Source organism: Coloeus monedula, assembly GCF_965178545.1.
Source record: "Coloeus monedula genome assembly, chromosome: 2".
NCBI classification, from domain to species: Eukaryota; Metazoa; Chordata; class Aves; order Passeriformes; family Corvidae; genus Coloeus; species Coloeus monedula.
In genome coordinates, this window is record NC_138782.1 from 47,589,026 (window position 1) to 47,607,781 (window position 18,756).

General features: G+C 42.8%; 1 protein-coding gene across 2 annotated transcripts in view; it reads left to right on the top strand.

Moving 5' to 3' along the window:
• The window catches only part of SLC35F3 (solute carrier family 35 member F3), a gene marked incomplete at both ends in the record, with an annotated part of 168,555 nt that overhangs the window by 99,769 nt on the left and 50,030 nt on the right, over window positions 1-18,756 (top strand). Inside the window, one exon of one of the 2 annotated variants that reach the window (XM_082302589.1) lies at window positions 8,105-8,180. The exons of the other annotated variant lie outside the window; for it this stretch is intronic. Within the exon in view, the coding sequence (XP_082158715.1) occupies window positions 8,105-8,180 (76 nt within the window). Of the gene's footprint in view, window positions 1-8,104; window positions 8,181-18,756 lie in introns of those variants that run through there. 2 annotated transcript variants of the gene reach the window in all.

Sequence of the window (18,756 nt, forward strand, 5' to 3'; positions counted from 1 at the left end):
GCTTCCCATTTTCCTCAGTCTCAGCCCTCCCTTGAAGGCTACTACAAACACAATGTTACAGTCTAAGTAAAAGACTGAATTTAATTCAAGATATTTGGGGCAGATGATACTCTTTTCTTCCCGTGCATTCATCTGATAGGGCTACACTTAAATCTGTGGAATTATTCTAGATTTGCATTGTTATGAATCTCCTGATTCATGGACCTTCATACAAAGTACCTTCATTCCAAAGGGACAGAGCAGCCCTCTTAACTTTCCAGCTGCAACCTCAAGCTAGTTTCCTGTCTTTAACCCTGCTCTGTTAATCAAAACTCCCATGACCTTGAACTAGCACAAAGGACTTACTCTTTCTCTGTGGTGTTGCTCATGAATAACAGTCACTATTCCTTTGCTGTGGGCATTCATCTGACATTGCATTGTTCAGCAATGCACCTGTGAGGTTAAAATAATTAAATTTATTAATTATTAAATTATTAAAATTTATTTTTTCCCGAACCTGGTGGGGGAGGGATGGTTGTAGCCTGCCTTCTCTCAGAGGATATATTTCTAGATTTGGCCCAACTGGAACAACTCTGTAAAGATATATAAGATTATGAATCAATTTATGAACATCTAGAGTATTAAGAGAGGTACTTCTTGGTCTACAAAGCACTGTTTCACTGTCATTTCAAAAACTCATATTTAACATGTGACCCAAAGACTTTAATTATCCTTGCTCTAGTGATAAACAGCAGTAATAATATATTCACCCTCTGCACTAATAATAAAAGTCATTCTCTGCATTAAGGGCAATAGATTATAAATAGTAAACCTGTTAGATATACTCTGAGTGTTGAATAACAATAATGCTTGGGTGTTCTCAGGGCTTTTCAGCATAGGATCTCAAAAGCACATCAAGAACCTAGCCAGGTTTTGTCCCAGGGTACTTGTGAGTAACTGGTGGCAGCAGCTTAACTCAGGCCCGGTGCCACGATGATGGCAGAGCCTGAAGTGGAGTGGGAGGAGTGCCACTGCTCATTGCACTCACTAGTAGGTACTTTTAGGTTTTATAAAAGCCATTTCCATCACAACATTCTCTCCCTTTTCCCAGTGTCCGAAGGCAGATATTCATCTTGGAAACAGGCTTATATTGCTGTCTCATAATAAGATAGCTGGGATCCAACTGTATTAATATGTGCTTTAATGGCAGCTGGATGAAGCAAGAGGAAAAGCCCCCCAAAAAAGACAAATAGCCAGTGGGCTGAAGAAAAACAATTGGCTTCAGTGAGAGTGGGAGACTGGAGTGATTAGGATAGCAGGATAGGGAGGGTATAATTACAAAGCACGTGGTGCTAAAAGGCTCATCCTATATAATTTCTTTTAAATAAAATCTATGCTTGAAGGAGGAACTCAGTGTGCCAAACTGATTGGTCTCTCTGAGGGCAATCAGCACAGCTACTTGCTTTCTTAAAACTTACTCTCATTTCAGTGAGAGTTCCCAAGAAAATTAACCCATTTGCTTCCAGAGATCTGACTTGCTGCTTCCTGAGAATTAACCCAGAAGCCCACTTTGCTGAACCTCACTTGGAGCTCCTGTGAGGAAGCAGGGCAGACTTGGAAAATCTGGGGAGAGGCTGTGCCTGTGACATTATTTCTAATCCTCATTCTTGAATTCTCTAATAGCACCATTATTGTGCACAGGCAGAAACTTAAATCATAGAGCAAAGAGTAGGAGAGCTTGACAGGTGCACAGCTTCTGGACAGCTACAGCAAATTTACTTTGAAGCTGTAAATTGTGAAGTCTACGACACTTCCAAAACTCCCAGTACTAACTATTAAGGGTTGTGATGGACATGAACAGTTAAAAAAGAAGGCAAAGTAGAATTTTTTTTTCTGTTTGTCTGTGTAACTTTAAAAGTGGATGTGGCATTCAGTTCATACTGCAAGCTTTTTAGTATTGGCACTGGGAGGAATTTGACTAAGGAAAGACATGAAAGAGAAAAGACAATGCAAAGGAGAAAAAGAACCAAAGAAATACTGACAATAAAAAATAAGAAGAAAGACAAAGTGCAGAGTATACACAGGAGAATAGGAAAGAATGTAGTTATTTAAAGTGTTTAAAATCAGTCTTCCTGGTAAAAGGGCAACACAGGAATCAGTCTGGATCTGCTGGCTCTAACACGTCTTTGTATTTTAGATAGGCAGCAATTTTCTTCCTGGCAAATATCTGGCTAGTTATTTATGTAGGTTGAAACCCTCTCCATTTCACAGGCCATTGGGAGTCCTTAAATCCTACCTAATCTGTGGTTCAAGCCGCTGGCAGCAAAACTTAAATTGGACAGATTTCGTGATTTTCATCCTAGAGCACTGTCTGTAAAAAGACAGTGAATTGACTCTTCTTGAAAGTGTCTTTACTGTTATTTTCTGAAAGATCTTTGGAAGCCTCTTTTTCATCTCATCTCTTGTTCCTGTCCTCCCTGATACAAATTGGGAGGGCAGTGCAGAGTTCTGTGAATATTCAGGTGAGAAGAAAAAATGTGATCTATCTTCAGTTCTTATGGTCTGTTCTTGGATGTTTGAGGCCAGGAGCATGTGCTTATTTGCTCAGACAGTTCTGAAAGAACCTTTTCTTTGAGGACAAAAGGTTGCCTCATAGATTGAATTTATTCTTTTCTTTCTGAGTCAGAGTCTGAACAATAGATTTTTTTCTTTAATCCTGTTTTTAGGTGTTAGATATTTTAATTCTGTTTTCATATATTCCAACTTCAGATGTTTTTCACCTACTTTTCTTAGAGTGCTCAAAGTGTGAGCTACTGTCTAACATGGTCTCCTCGCCTTTGCATCTTTATTAGAAGAGTCAAGTCCTCCCAAGCTGGGGTGTTTCAGGTGTAGAGATTTAACTCTTACAGAGTTACACACTGTTTATGATGGCAGAAAATGTGCACAACTACATTGAAATGCATTTCACATTCAGTGCTTTACAAAAACAACGGCCAGGAGTGGGCTGGTGGTAAAGAATGTAGAGGTGATGCCCAGTTATTTTTAATACTGTATGTATCCTAGATAATTAAAGGGTTAAGAAGTAATTGTTGCTGGATTGTTGATGGCATAACAATGTATTTTTTATGGTTTGAGGTTTTTTAGGTCTTGTAGCCAGACAGTGTCCCATATACAAATATGCAAGGAAAAGCAATTGCCAGATAAACCCAGGAGGGTGTTAAAACTCTGAGATTAAATCTAGCTTTTTTCTTACATTTTGTGGAATCCACCAGTATTATTTGAAATGCAGCTGTTCTTTATGCACAAAACCAGGAGAGCTTCTCATAAAATATTGGAAATAGTTAATATTTTATGAGACTTGGAAATAAAATCCATCAGTGCCGTCTTCTCCAGTAATGCTTACAGCAGTTATAAACAGAAGGTCAAAAAAAATGCAAGGAAGATATTCTCACCAGGACTTTGCATCTGTGTCTAGGAACTGTTGGATATATTGTCATACAGACAATCTGCAGCCCTTATGGACAACTCACATTAAACTGTTATCTGTAGCACTTTCTTCTGATGAGATTTGAAGAGGAGGCATTCAGGTATAGCGGTGACTCTACAGCAGTGTCCGTGTGGTGCAGTCTGGTGAACACCTTTGGCCAGGGAGGTTTGAATCTCTCCTCTTCCTTTCTCCTTCCCTTCACAGCCTTGTTCTGTGAATTCAAGACATGATACTAAAAGTAACTGAACTATTTTGGAAGAGGGAAAATTGGAAAGACATTGTCCTTACAGCTAGGTTAATATTGCAGAGAAAAACTGTATGTAATTTTGACAAAAATGTGAATTTGTTCTGAGTGGAGGCTGTCAATGTAGGAGGCTGCAAACAGAATAGTGGTGCACGGTCACCAGACAGAGCATCTCAATGCAGATTTCAGAATCATTGCAGGACAGCAACCATCACTTCCAAAATAGCTAATATTTGTGTTGGAAATGTGCTTTTGACATCTGTGGTTTTTGAATTGGGAAATAGAAACAGATTAGAAAGTTATTAGTTATTGTAGCCAACCAAAGCTAACACAGCATTCAAGTAGAACAAGCTCCTCACAAAGAGACTAATATTTATTTGTGGAGAATATTCACCAAATTACTTCAAATATACTCGAGGAAAGGATGATTTTTTTCCAGGCAGGTTGTGGCCAGTGTTGGTTTTGTGTATGTGTTTGACTCCAGGCACATGAATTCATTTTGGTATGAGATGGAGCCTATTAGGAAATTGGCTACACAAGTAAAAGACCACACTTCATTTCCTTTAAGGTTGCTAAGCACAACAATTATCGCCCTCAGTGATAAGGCAAGCACATAAATTAATAAATGTCCTATTAATGAGTACACTAAACATGAAAATGTCTGAACTGGGGGAATACCAACTGTGCCTGTTACCAACAGGGCGTGTTTCATGTTGGTTAAACAAACTAGCTAATAGGATAAAAGTCAAAGGTTGTAGCCCACTTAACTATGAGAATTTAGTTTTGTATTGACTCTACCTTCCTGTGTGAATAAAGAATCTTTCAGGAAAGTGGTTATAATACATAGGTTTAGAAGCAGTGAGATGCTGAGTGTTAGCACACTTGTATATAGGTTTATATGTACAAAATCAACACAATGGCTGTGATTTTTTAACCAAAAATGAAGAAGGGTAACCAACTTTAAAAAAACTGGTTCCATCAAACTACAAATTCTTCAAATTCTTCAAACTGGGCAAATTCTGAATTTTTAATCTAACCTTTTCTTTTTCACATGAAGCATCCTTGCTCTTGATTGGGAATGAAAATCTGCCTTCTCCAGTTTCCAAGGTTTGAGAATTTCTCTCCATATTTGTAAGCTGTCCACAGCCCAGACATCCACCAGTTTCTCCTCCACTGCCTCTTGAATACAGCAGTGGTGTTGTAAAGGTTAAAAGCCATACATTTGACTTGAAATTTTACCTTGTGTGAATCAATTTTGCATTGCTTATATACAGTAAGCTGCTTACTGTAAATGAAATTAAATGTAATCCAGCAGCAAATGTGTTAAAGCTTAGGGAGTGGGGATGCTGCAGCTACAGAAAGTAATAAGCCTGCTGCCAAATGCAGCTTTCACAGAAGGGTCCCTGGAACACAGTCCTCAGGCATCCTAGTCTTCATTAAATAAACACAGCTTTTTTGTTATTGTGATATGTGGCTGGTATTTTTATGCACAGTGTAAGACAGGGGCCTAGTGTGGATCTCTGGTGTAAGTGTGTGTGCCTGTAAAGGCAGCGAGAGACATCAGAGACCATTAAAATGCTCTGGGATTGGAGCTGAGCAGAGCTGTGTGCTTCACACACACATTGGGCAAAAGGTTTCCAAGAGCCCACAAGTGGTTAGATGTCCTTTCCCCAGTTTGAAACCAGTCTTAGCTGGATACTGAATGCCTTGATGACTTTGAAAGCTTCTCTGGGTGACTAAACTGAACACTGAGGAGCGCAAGGTTGAGTGCTGTGGTCATGCAAGGCATCATCAGAGGAGGAAGGAGGACAAGATGCCTCAGCTCTCCCACAGCACCAGCTGCAGAGGGGGCCAGCCAGCCACAGGAGAGAGTTACTGCCATACACATCTTTGACGTTTGGAGTTCCAGGCTTAAATAAAACATTGTGAGCCTGAAACATGTTGACAGCTCTACAAACCCTGCAATACTACACATGTGCAGGGTTAAAGTAACACGCCATCCAAAACCCCATTTGTTTTCAATGTGATTTTCTAGGGGAGCAGCACCACCCTCCAAGCAAAATATGGTACTTACCATGTCTTTCCTTTAACAAATAAGAGAGCATAAGGCTTTCAGAAGGAAAGAATATAAGTGCTCAGCAACAAATACTTTTTAATAAATATCCTTTTAATTCTTATGACCATTCCATTGATTGCAAGTATAACCAGAAGAGAAGTCTGATTATCCTTGCACAGCCATATACTTCTGGGAAAAAATTGATGACATTTGGATGTAAAATGCTGATTTAGTGTTTTCAGAGGCTGAGATGATCCTGGAAGGTCTGCTCACAGCAGAAGCCAGACAGAGTTCTCCAAATTCTGGTGTTACTGGTCATCTGAATCTAAGGGAGGCTCTTAAATCCTGCGGCTGTATTTTATCTACCAGTGAGCCTGAAGTTTCTTCCCAGAGGCAGTGTAAAATGAGTTAATGTTTTATAATTTGCTTTGAAATCCTCAGATAACAGGCACTGCAACATCACAAAACATTTAATGGACAGAACCATCTGAGGTGAAATCTGCCTCTCTTTATGTAACTTCTTTCAAAAACCAGAAACTAATTGCACTCTGAGACTAAATAGTGCAATGAAACAAGATGGACCCATGGTTCTCAACATGCCTACGATCTAACATCCCAGGAAGCTGAATTGGTCAGACAATTCTACTAAAAAGTCATGGAAATAACCATGAAAACAAGGATTGTTTCATTTTACCAAGCTGGTATTTTGTGGTCTTAGCACTGAGTACATGAATATTCTTTTAAGATGGATTCCTTTGAAAGTAGCCTAATGATTTTTTTATAAAGTTCATCCCAAAGGCTGCACAGAACAGGCACAGGAAGTGCAAAACACCCTGGAGCTCCATCAGACTGCAGATCAGCCAATGAGCCCATGCAAACTAACAGTGTGGATCTGACCCCTTGAGAAAGCTCGCCTCTTAAGTATAAAGGACTTTCTAGCCAGCAGAAGTAAGGTGGTATTTTCCCACAGTTTCCTGAAAAGTCTGTCAGGACTGATTTTCAATAGCTACTATTTATATAATTAAAGAATACTTTGGAATGTTTGTGGAGTATTGATGGCTGCCCAGTCTTGTTTGCAAAGTACACTCATTTTAATTTGACCAGATCTTAAGAAGTGTTGAGTATTTGCACCTTGTCTGCTGATGCATCTTGTTTTGGAACCTGGTAAATCTGCAGAGTATTTTCATATCCACAGAAAAATCACAAGGAGTAAAGGGTGCTGAGGTCACTGTGCGCAGCATCTTGTGAATTCTGGTGCTTTGCTTACAGTGATATAAATCTTTTTTACATTTTTCATACTCATTCATTATTATGTGTTCTCTCCTGAATCCACTTACATTAAGTCTTGTTAATTAATACCAGTTAGATTCTTGTGCTCTGACAGAGTGGTAGCTCTACCACACGTTGTTGGTATGTCATGACTGGGGATCTTAAAATTATTGCTGAAAAAACCAAAAACACCATAAAAGGTTGCTACATACAAGCAGCATCCAGTTGTGACCTGTGACACTTTATTTAACGTGTGTAGGTATGGACATGCTTTGTTTCGTGCCTCAAAAAGAAGTTGTTAAAACTGTGTAAAGAAAGCTGTAGAGTATGTGACTGCAGGTATTGGAGTACTATTGGTAAATCCATGGAGTATCTCACCTTGGCTGCTGGGTCAAGTTTTGGTCTCCCTCCAAAACGATACAGCAGGAACAGAAAGGCTGTGGCGAGGATGGTAGAAATTACTAAAGGCATGGATGAAAATCGACTCAGAATAGTGGCTGGACTTGAAGGAAAACAGAGGAAGGATAATACTGAGTAAGTAATGAATCGGTTCGGCGAGTGGGAATTCTTTCCCCTCAGACAGTGCGAAGAACTAAGCAGAGCGTGATGAGCCAGGAGCCCTCTCCGTGCGGTGCAGTAGCCCAGCGCCAGCAGCCACAGCCGGGGCCGGGAGCCCGGCTCGCTCCGGGGAGCCCTGGCGCACCGGCGGGAGCGGGAGCGGTGTCCGCAGCCGCATTACGGTCCCGGCTCCCTGCGACCTCCGCCGGAGCCGGACCGGGGGCCCGGCAGCGCCTCTCGCCGCGGCGTCCGGGCGCCTCCCCCGCCGCGACCCGGGGGCGGCCCCGCGAGCCCTGGGGGCGGGCGGGGGGGGCCGTGCCGGTGACGTCGGGTTTGCAGCAGCCCCGAGCGGCAGCGGGCGGGCGGGCGAGCCCCAGCCCCCGCCGCCCGGTGCTGCGGCAGAGGGCGGCGGGCCGGGAGCCGAAGCGGGGAGCGCCGCCGAGGAGGGCTCCGGCGGCGCCAGGATGTAGGCGCGGGGCGGCGGGGAGCTGCCGCCGGCGACGGGCTCGCCATGAAGAAGCATTCGGCCAGGGTGGCCCCGCTCAGCGCCTGCAACAGCCCCGTCCTCACCCTCACCAAAGTGGAAGGTAAACGACGTCGCTGGGAGCGGGACGGGGGTATCCCGGGAAGACCGGGTACCGCGACGGGGGATGCTCCGCGGAGACCGGGTACCGCGACAGGGGATGCTCCGGGGCGACCGAGTGCGGTGCTCGGGCGATGCCCAGCGGCGGGGGACTGCGCGACTCGTGAGCGGGCGGTGGGGACCCACGGAGCGTGCAGCTCCCCCGCCGCCGGGCAATCGCCGGCATTTACCCCTGTCCACCGCCCTGCTCAGCTCGGGGTCTTTCCTCGCCCATGTTCCAGAGGCAGAGCACCTCACTGGAGCTCCCCTCGGAGCTCGAGAGCAGCCCCCAGACCCGTGGGCAAGTACCTGCCATTGCAGGACCCTTGGCAGGAGGGAAGGAAGATGCTCGGCAGATTTGCTCTCCCGATGTGAGGAACGCAGCCCCGTGTTCCAGCCATCTGTCCTCACCTCTCTTTGCCAATCCAGCTGCATGGTAGCCGTGGAGTTGGAGTCTTATGGCCAGGAGGGACATAAGAGTCAAAGAGCAGTGGGGGTTGGCAGACCTTTAGGGATCACAGGGACCTTTGAAGTCTTTTCAGGGATCATGGCAGGGGACCTTGAAAAGGACGCTGATGTGCTCAGGAGGGTTCCACGGAGAAATCTGAGGTCTGGGATGAGGAGCTGTTCTCTTGGGTAGAAACCTGTAAGGCACGTCTTAGAGATGGAGGGGTGATGCAAAGGCAGGGTGCAGGTCAGGAAGAGGAGCCCGTCTGAAGGACAGATACAGAGCTCAGTTCCTGAAGGAAGAGCAAAGAGAAAGCTGATGGTCTGGGAGATACCACTGGGGTATTTGGTTGTTGGTTGAGAGAATGGAGTTGGTGAAAGAAAAATGTCGCCCAGGGGGAATGGAGGGAGGAGAGGCAGAAGAGGGATGAGCAAGGTGAGGCAAAGAGGAAGAACAGCTAAAAAAGGGAATGATTGAACAGTAAGAGGTGAAATGTGAATGTGAGACTCCAGAGAAAGCTCATGAAAAAGAAAAAACTAATATTGAAAAACTGGGAAATAAATAGAGGAAAAGAAAAAAATGGTAGCAAAAGCTCTGTGGAGCAGAAAATGAGAAAATGCAGAAATGTGCAAGAGGAGAAAAGGAACTAAAATCAGCAAGTAGGAGTGGAAAGTAAGGAGTACCTGAAGGTTCTTATTTCAGTTCACAGAATATTCAGCTGTTGCATTCCCACAACCACCTACTGCAGAGATAGGAAAAGGGATCCCAGTTTTCTGATGGAAAGAGCAGGCCTGGTCTTCATTACACTATAATTAGAATTTTAAAAAGCTCTTGGAGTTGACCCCATGCACAGTAGAGTGTTTCTCTCAAGGTTGCTTTGGAGGCTCCTCTGGGCAAGGAGCTCGCCTCCCTTTCTTTTGGTGCACTGCACAAGCTTTATGAATCATAAATAATAATAACCTACCAGGTTCCAGCTTTGAAATGTGGGTCATCTCATTCCTCTTTTACCAGTTCAAATACAGTTTATTACCTACCTTATATAGAAGCAGAAGCAGAGCCATCTTTCACTGCGCCATAAAATTGAATCCTTTCAAGCATTTCCATGTCTGCTCTGCATACCAGCTCTCAGATACCTTGTTGCTGCCCACCAGGGACTTTGTTGACCTAGTTGGACTTTTTTTTCTTTACTTCAGATTCCTTTTTCCTTTATCATCAGTGGCAAAAATCTAAATTGCCTTGATGGTGTATGATAGGGCCCAGAGTTACTTTCCTTCTCTTTAGTGAAACAGACTGGCTCTGTTTGAGAGCTTCCTTTTCCAAATCAATTGACAACATTTCGTTTCAGACTAACATTGACTAATTTTGCCAGCTGGTGTTAAAGCCATATAAAAAAAAAGCCAAGACATAGTTATAGGCAAAAATAAAGTGAGGCAGCTGGCACGCTGTGGATTGCTGACTTCCCTGGGCTTGGCTGCCGTACCTCTGGCAAAGATTTGCCTTCCTCTGGTGGTCCAAGTCCATTGCAAAGGCACAGATAATGCTACAAGAGCAAGACAGCAAAAACTTTCATCTGCTTCATAGTTATGATTATTTTCTCCCCTATCAACCACCATCAAAGCGTTTCAAGGATCTTTGGCAGAACCACTAGGAATATGTTTCATTCTAGGATGGTTAGCCAAGAGGAACCTTTCATTGATATGCATTGCTATAAAGCCCTCTAGCATTCCTTCTATTTTCCTGGTGGTGCAGTGGCTTCTTTGCTTTAAAAGGAAGATAAGGACTCTGTGCGTTCAGAAGCGTGACTGCCATTTCAAATTATTTCAGAGATTGAATCATCAGTATGCTTGGAGCCTGCTGTACCAGCACTTTTCAAGACAACTGTGTCTACATGTATTGCTCAGGCAGACAGTAACCATACCATGTGTTTTCTGTGCCTGGTACCATTGTACACCCTTCACGTTTTGAGAAATCTAGGCTTGGTGCCTGATTTCTGCTTGTTCTTCCATGTGTTGTTTTACTTACCAATTTCTGTCCACATCCTCTCAGAGCAGCCAGTTGACTGGTTTCACCCTATTTGTACATGAAAGCACAGTGTACTTTGAGGACTGACTTGTCTCTCTTGGGAAGGTAAATATCTCCATTCTTGCTCTGCATCTTGGGATCTTGCAGAGACAGGTAACATCAGCTTTGACAAAGAGCTGCGGAACTATCACCACACCAGAGAAAACACATCCTCCATTTAATTAGCCCCTACTTGGAGCTGCTTATTTCCAGGCTTTCAGCACCAAGGAAATGCTATTGCAGCCTCCCCATATAGCACATTTCCTCTGCACTGTTCTATCAGGAATGAGTGACTGGTGATATTCAAAGTTTCGTATAGGGCAAATGACATCTCTCTGCAATCAATTATTGTGCATAAACATCTAAACGGAGTTGCTGTGGAGCCAGATACTGCCACATGTTCAGCTGGAGTAACCTGGCCTGCATCACTGGAGTTGTAGGGAATTTGTATAAGTATGAATGAGAAATAAATTTGGACTTTAGTATATTTTCATGCCTACAGGGAATTCATCAGAAGCATATCAACACTGTAATCGCTTTAATAATAAATCTTTTTCACTTCTTTAGCAAGCACAAACTAAAGATCCCAAGCACAGCAAAAACTTCCATGAGTAGCAGTCAGCTTCTTTAAGAGATGAGATTCTTATTATCCTCATTTTGCAGATGGAGCAGCTGAGAAACTGCAGAATGAAGCAACTTGCCTGAAAACAAGCAGCACATCTTTTCACAGAGCAGGCAAGAAAAGACCTACAGCAGATAGGAACAGACCCCCAAACTTCCCATGTATACCTTTCTGGCCATGAGAGGGCCATGAACAGATGCAATGGGGATCAGAGAAGCCTTCATTTATTGAAATCAGTGACTAAAGCTTCCTTTTTGGGAAATAAGCTCAAATGCAGCATAATTGTATTTCTGGATAAATACTGTGTAGCTATTAGCAGTGTTCTGCTGGCAGCATCCAAAGGTTTTGGTAGTCAGGCAATGTTTGTACCACTGAGCACTAGGGCAGACCCTGTGAACATCTCACCCAGGATTTCACATCTGTAGAAGCAAGATTTGGTGGCCACTGGTCTTTTTCCCATGAAAGCTATACATGACGGATCTATGCAGTGCTCGTGCATCCTGGAAAACAGAGCAGCTGGCGAGCAGCAGAGGCCGGTGTTTCGGTGGCTCAGCTAGGGCTGCTGGTTTGGGTGTGCTTCCCCACTGAAGCGGCCTTGGCAAGGAATGTCTGTTGGCTTCTGCATGGAGAACTTAACTTGCAAAGTGTTTTGCTTTTCTTCAGGCTGCCTCTCTGCACAGGAGACAGTGTTCAGTGTGAGCACCAGGGCACTTTAACCCACCTGGTTCTTTCTCCTTAGCTATGGTAGCAGTTTTCTCCCTCTCCTGACAGGAGCTGGTAAAGGTGACAGTGACAAGTTCGCATGAATGGGGGTTTAGGTTTGCTGTGTGTCTGCTTCTCCACTAGACCTAGCAGCACGCACCCGGTTACCGCAGGATAATGATAATGTCACTTACTCAGCTGACGGAAAAGCAGTACCCTCTTCCATGCTTACTGTGGGTACTGAGTGTTAAGTACACATGGGCAGTAATTACACTCTGGCTTTGGCCCAAGGCAGCTTTTGCCCAATTTTTGTATACCTTGCAGTATTTTCAGTTAGCACAACAGCATATTTGAGCAGATAGCCAAGATCTTGTTCCAAAGGCATGAGGAGTTTTTTCTTGCATAACAACTGGCTCACTTCCCAAATGGCACCATGCTTTCTTAGGCTTTAAACAGCCTCAAAATGAGCTGCTCTTAGCTGTGCTAGCTTACTCACTGGGGAGTCCCTCTAGCTCATCTTTGATCATGTCCCACTGGTTGTTTCAGCTACCATCTCGCCTGTGCAAACTCATAAGGTATAGGTTTGGAGGTGACTCATTACTTCTGTACTGTGTCCCCTCCACAAATGATGCAAAAATAAAATAAGACCATTTTGAGGTTCTAAACTCAGGCCAGAGCAGGAGTTTTAATGCATCACAAAGCAGAAAGATAAGTTATTAAAGATTTATCTAAGCTTCCTTACCTTAGTGGCTGCAATGAGACAGTATGTACACACAATGGACAAACAGTAGTTTCATTTACAATGATGGAACTTAAGAATGACAGCATCCATTGGATCATCTTCTCAGTCCTTCCATAGATCACAGACCATTACATTTCACCCACTTATCCCTAAATGAAGTAAGGTGCATTTTGTAGTCATCTTGAATCAATTTAGGCATTTGCTTTCAAAAAATAAGCAGATTACTAATCTACCTATTTAATTATAGATTCTCCCATGAGAAGCTGGAACAAGAACCAGTAAAAAATAAATATGAAGTCACCAGAATACATTATTCACTCCCGTATTTTAATTTTATATGTCTTGTAAAAGAAATTTTATCCCTCTTTCCTAACGGCTGACAATTGTAAACAGTAGGATTTGTAGCAGCTGAGTGTAAGAGCCGGAGTTCCAAAAAGACTCCTAGTTCAACATACAAGCCTAAGTTATCTCAACATGTATTCCCCAGCAATTTCCCAGCAGCAAGGCTCATATATAGGATTATTTATGTTGTTGCTTTCCTAGCACATTATATGCAGTACAGCACATTCACTTATGTAGTAAGCAGCTCTCTCCGCTTGGCTGGAGCACCACTGCCAACCTTTAGTCCACAGCCCAGTTAATCTTTGTTAATTATAAACTGTGAGATGCCACTGCAGACCTGGATAGCATCCTGCGGAAGCAGGAATTTGGCCAATGAAAGAGTAGATTTACTTTGTAGTCTTCACTGAGCTTTGCTGACAGCCACTGCGGCATAAGATCAAAGGCAAAAGGAAACAAGGTGTTTTTAGCAGAGCAAAGCTGGCTTCCTTCTAGGCAGAGCTGCCTACCATCTATTGGAGAAATCAGGTACCACCTCCTATGTTAGCTGCCTGGTTCCCAACACATGGATCCGCTCTATGTGGACATAATGCAGAGGTACCCAGCCTGGAAATTTTGTGAGCCCTACTCAAGGAATGAATTTTGACACGAGATCAAGGACCCTTTGGTTATACAAAAGTTGTCTGTTGCCTCTTCTGGAAGTATTAGGTATACATTTTGGTCAGTATCACTACTTCTGACTGCAAGCCTCCTCAACTGAAAAAACCCAGACGAGTGTGAGCCCCGTAAGCGTTGTCATTCAGTCGTGGAGAGTACAGAAGTGAGGAGGTAAGAGCTAGAAGTGCCTTTTCCCCAATCACCTCAAATTCCCCAGCACAACTCTCAGCAAGGGTAATATTTTATTTGTGACTGAAAAAGGCATGAGTCTGTCTTCTGTAGCTGACTGAAACAAGTGAGGAATGGTGGGTTGCAAAAGCCTTTCTCACTGCAAAGAGGACGAGGCAAGTATCAGAGAGAAAATAGAAACTAGAATTTTTGCATGTAATGTATTTTTGCTTGGAGTTATACTGAGTACTTCAGTGCCCACATGGGCCTAGCCAAACCTGTATTTTTTTAAAGGAGGCTCAGATTTTGATGAGTTTGCTGCTGGAGGCATCTCTTCTTACTTCCAGTTGATCATTGAGTAAATCATGTGGGGACTTCTATGGATAGATGTGCATTCCTCTAACCACTGTGAGCATGCTCAAGTCCGTGTCAAGTCCACACTAGAATCTGGTTATTGGTTGACAGAGAACACATGCTCCAACTATTTTGACCTGAACTTAGGACCTAAGAAAAGCATTGTGTTTGAGGTTCAATAGCAGGTTAAGCCTTTAGATTCTAGGAGAAGAATCAGGTGGAGATGGAATTCACTATGGAAGAAATAAATGGGCTACAGCAGAGTCTTCTGTCGAAAACTGTGCTTACCTGAAAGCCAGGCAGCTCTGAATTTTTGAAAGCTCCATAAGGAAGAAAGAACACTGTCTTGTTTTTGATACAGTGCAGTTAGCAGAGCCTCCACAGCTAGCATGAGTTCACTTACCTCCCTGTATATATGCACTGATATAAATGTGCTCTTTCTATTGGTATATAAGTAATTGAATTCCCTTGGAGATAAAACTATTACTGAAGAAAGACATGTAGCACTCAAATGCCTGGATAATTATTACAGTAGTTGCCTGCAGAGAATCCAGTCTGGTCTGTTACCACCCCTCAACCCTCTGTTCAGTCTAAAATTTGAAAAGACTGATCAAAATTTGCCCAGAACACAGTTTTGGTCATATCTGATTTTTGTTCTAATAGAAGTTCTGCTTCCATAACTCCTCAAAGTAAGTGGTGAAACTCCCAGTGACCAGGTAACTCACTGTAAGATTCAGTGCAATTTTTATTCAAGAATGGAATGCAGAATAATATTAAGAATATGTAACTTATAATCAGGGTTACTGTTTGCATGCTTTTATGGTGGTTACTTTCCAGTCCCACAATGCTGCTACTGTAAAAAGCACCCAGTATCTTCCATTTTCTTCCATGATTGTGGACTCCAGTCATGAATTTAGGGACAGTATTTAGGGGAACTCCTCACCTCATAAAATTCAAAGTAGAGTATCATAATGAGCCCATTCGAATGCAGCACTTTTAATAGAATTTCAAGGCAGTTGCCTCTGAAGATAAATTAAATGGATTAAAGTCCAAATTGCTGCAGTATGAAGTTGATAACTTTTCAGTTCTCTTTATATCACTAACAGGAATTAGAATATATATTTTGCAGCAAGCCTTGCTGGCACATTTGACAGAGGCAGAAAGGCATATGTATACTAGGGAGGAGAATTTGGCATATCTTCAAAAAATGTGTGGAGGTTATTTAATTCCAGCTCTTAGTAAGTTTAGATACAATATTTAGCACAGGATAAAACAGGAATTCATATTTAATAACCTTTAGTGGTAAAATCCACTGTATCTGTGAGTAATACTTTAGAATATGAGAGTACCTGCTACAAGAAACTTAGGCCTATTTGATACAAATCAAGCTATATGGACGATCTGGTGATATCAGTAATATGGGACAGATTTCCATAGATGAGAATCACCTTGATTGTCAGTGAACCAAAAGTCCTGTTTTCTACCCTGCTGAAATTAAGGTGACAAGATCAGACAAGTTTGAATATCCTGCACAGATTATCATAACACATTACTTTTATAATTAATGCATTTATACTATGAATTTCAATAGCAGAAGAAGGTCTGAACTCAACACTTTTTTCTTGGTTTGAGTTTGTGTTCATGCAATTTTCCCTATTTTCATATACCTCCGTCCCTTATTCTGTAGCCTCAAGCCAATTCAGACCTTCTGACCTAATAGGTTAATGCCCTGGGTTTGTTCTTTAAAATAATTCTATTGTGGACTTTAAAACTGTTTTCTGTATTAGTCATGCTATTTCACAATCAAATTAAGTAAAATTATTTTTCTCTTACTCTAAGAGCAAAGTATTTAAAGAAAGCACTTTAAACTTCTCCCAAATAGCATCTAAAAATCCATATGTGCAATGCTGTGTTGACCAAATATTCTAATTTAAAAACTGATTTAATAAAATTTTTTGGGGTTTTGTCATTTTTCCATTATGATACGTTAATTAATATTCAACAAAAAATAGACTACTGATCTTTTAGACCTTCAGCCTTGACTATGGTTGGAAAACTGGGGAAATGTGAGCAAACCCAGTCATTCCAATGCTGTATTACATTCCCACCCACCAGCCACCCACAGGGACTCACAGCTTTTCTGTAGGAACCCGAGAGCAGCTTCCTCAGAAATCACACGCAGCTGCCATATGGGGCCTGACCAAAAGTCCATTGGGTCCTGTCTCCAGCTTGGTGGAATTGAACAGGAACATGTATTTTCTAGCCTGACACTCATCTCACAGTGTGGGTGTGCTGACAGCTGCAGCTTCCCCAGATGTAGGAAAAGATTTCTTTTTTTCTGCTTTGTTCCTAGTAATTTTTGGCAGTTATTTTGCTTTTTTTGCTGCTCTTGAACACTGAGTTGCCCTTTTCCACAGAGCAGCGTGTGAAGAGCTCATAATCCCTAATGGCAGTGGCCACTGAGCATGCAGCATGTGGGTTGTTTACTCCCACCTGCACCTCTTTATCAGCACACTTCTCCATCTGCTAATGTATGACCTGGTCACATAGTCTGTCATCCCCTGCAGCTGGCCATTGCCCTTGCTGACCTGCCTAACTTCACATCATTAGGAAACTTTGTTGCCTTGTGGCTCACTCCCTTGCTCAGGTTACCTGTGGTTAATGGTGAAGAGTGCGGTTCCCACAGCAAAGCTCTGCAGAGCTTTGGCTGCTTCCCCCATTGCTTCCCCCATTGCTGTGTATACTCCTCGTTGGTTTCCTATCCTGTACTGAGCCTTTTATCCATTCCAGCACTTTCCCTGTCTGCCCATTTTCTGTAAGGCCCTTTGGAGAGGGATTTTATCGGGAGATTCTTCAAAACCTGGAAAGGGTACCTGCACCTCCTTTATCAATGTGCCTGTTGACCACTGCCAGAGAACACTGGTGAGGCTGCAGGATGAATCATCTAGTTTGCCCAATAGATTATGCTGTCCTTTATGCCATCTAAGATGCCCATTCTGACTATTGCTCACTCTCTTTAGCACTTACAACTCTGTTTCAGAGCTGAGTTGGCAGCTAAGTGGCTGAAACCTTTCCTTCAAAAAGTGGAGGAGGAGTGTGTGTCCCTCTTCAGTAGCTTAATGCATAGAGCAGCCTTCCACCCCTCTGCTAAGAGCAGGAAATCCATCTGCCAAAGAGAGTGTCCACAGGCCCTGCAAGGCCAGGAGAACCCAGATATCAGCAAAACTGGTTGGCTTAGAAGAGAAAATATCCTTACTTATCAGGAAACCATAAATTCAGGAGGTCATTTGCCCAGAGGAGAAAAAGTGAGGCCCTAGCCTTGTTCCAGTGACTACTTCAAATACAGAATGGCAATATATACTGGAGATGACTCCTAAAATGAGAGATGAAAACTTAAATGTGTCTTTGAATCCTGACAGAGTCTTGGTGTAAGAGAGGCACACAGGTGTTAGAAGTCATGGTCCTTTGGCATGCCCAGGAACAGATTCTTTGGCATCTGATGAGCTCTAGTGGACTGGGAGGAGGTTACAGCTGCTACAAACAGTTTTGGCAAAGCTAGACCTAATTTGGAAAATGAGGGAATGTCCCTTGATGCAGAAGTTAGGCTGAGCATGCTCTCATTACATCTGTGCAGGAAGGTTGATACATGGAGATTACTGGCTCCCCAAATGAAATATTAACAGTTTCTCAAAACCAGACACCAGGATGACCTGTGAAAGGAGAGGCCATCACTGACAATGGCACAAGAAAGCTGCACTAGGTGCTGGGTGGTCTGCTAGGCCACAAGTGAGTCCCTGAGACCTCACTCTTTAACCTGACTGACTGCAAAAAAAATGCCTAGGCAACAGATCTGAACAAATATTAACATTTAAGGTTTAGACAACTACAGTGGTAATTAGAGATGTAAATCACTTCATGAATTTGGTATTTCATCCTCCCAGCATAATGCTTCAGCTGGTTTTTATCAGTTTAGCTCAAAAACCTTGAACACCTAAAAAATGCATGGTTGGTGTGGTAGGAACAGGGTAAAACTGTGATATGCAGGAACAGGATAAAAACAAAATTTGAGGAGTTTGTGAGTCTGCTACTGAGGCAAATAATATTGGGTGTCCAGAAGACCACCATCAGAAGCTGTTGTGTGTGTTCTCAGGTATGTCGGAACTAGTTGTCTTCCACTGATCTCTCCCTGTAGTAGATACTGGGTGAAGAAGTCACACAGCATTCAAGGCTGTGAGAATATGCCTTGGGTAGTATCCAGCTCTGATCCCCCTGCATGTCACAGGTTTCTAGAGCTCTAACCATGCTGAGGGTCAGACACTGTCTTACAGGACTTGCCTAAGCTCCTCCTCCCCTCTTTATGATAAGCATGTATTTTTGCAAGCAGATTTGTTCTGCGCAATGCTCAAGCAGTTACAAAACATTTGACAGGCTGGCAAAATGGAAATACC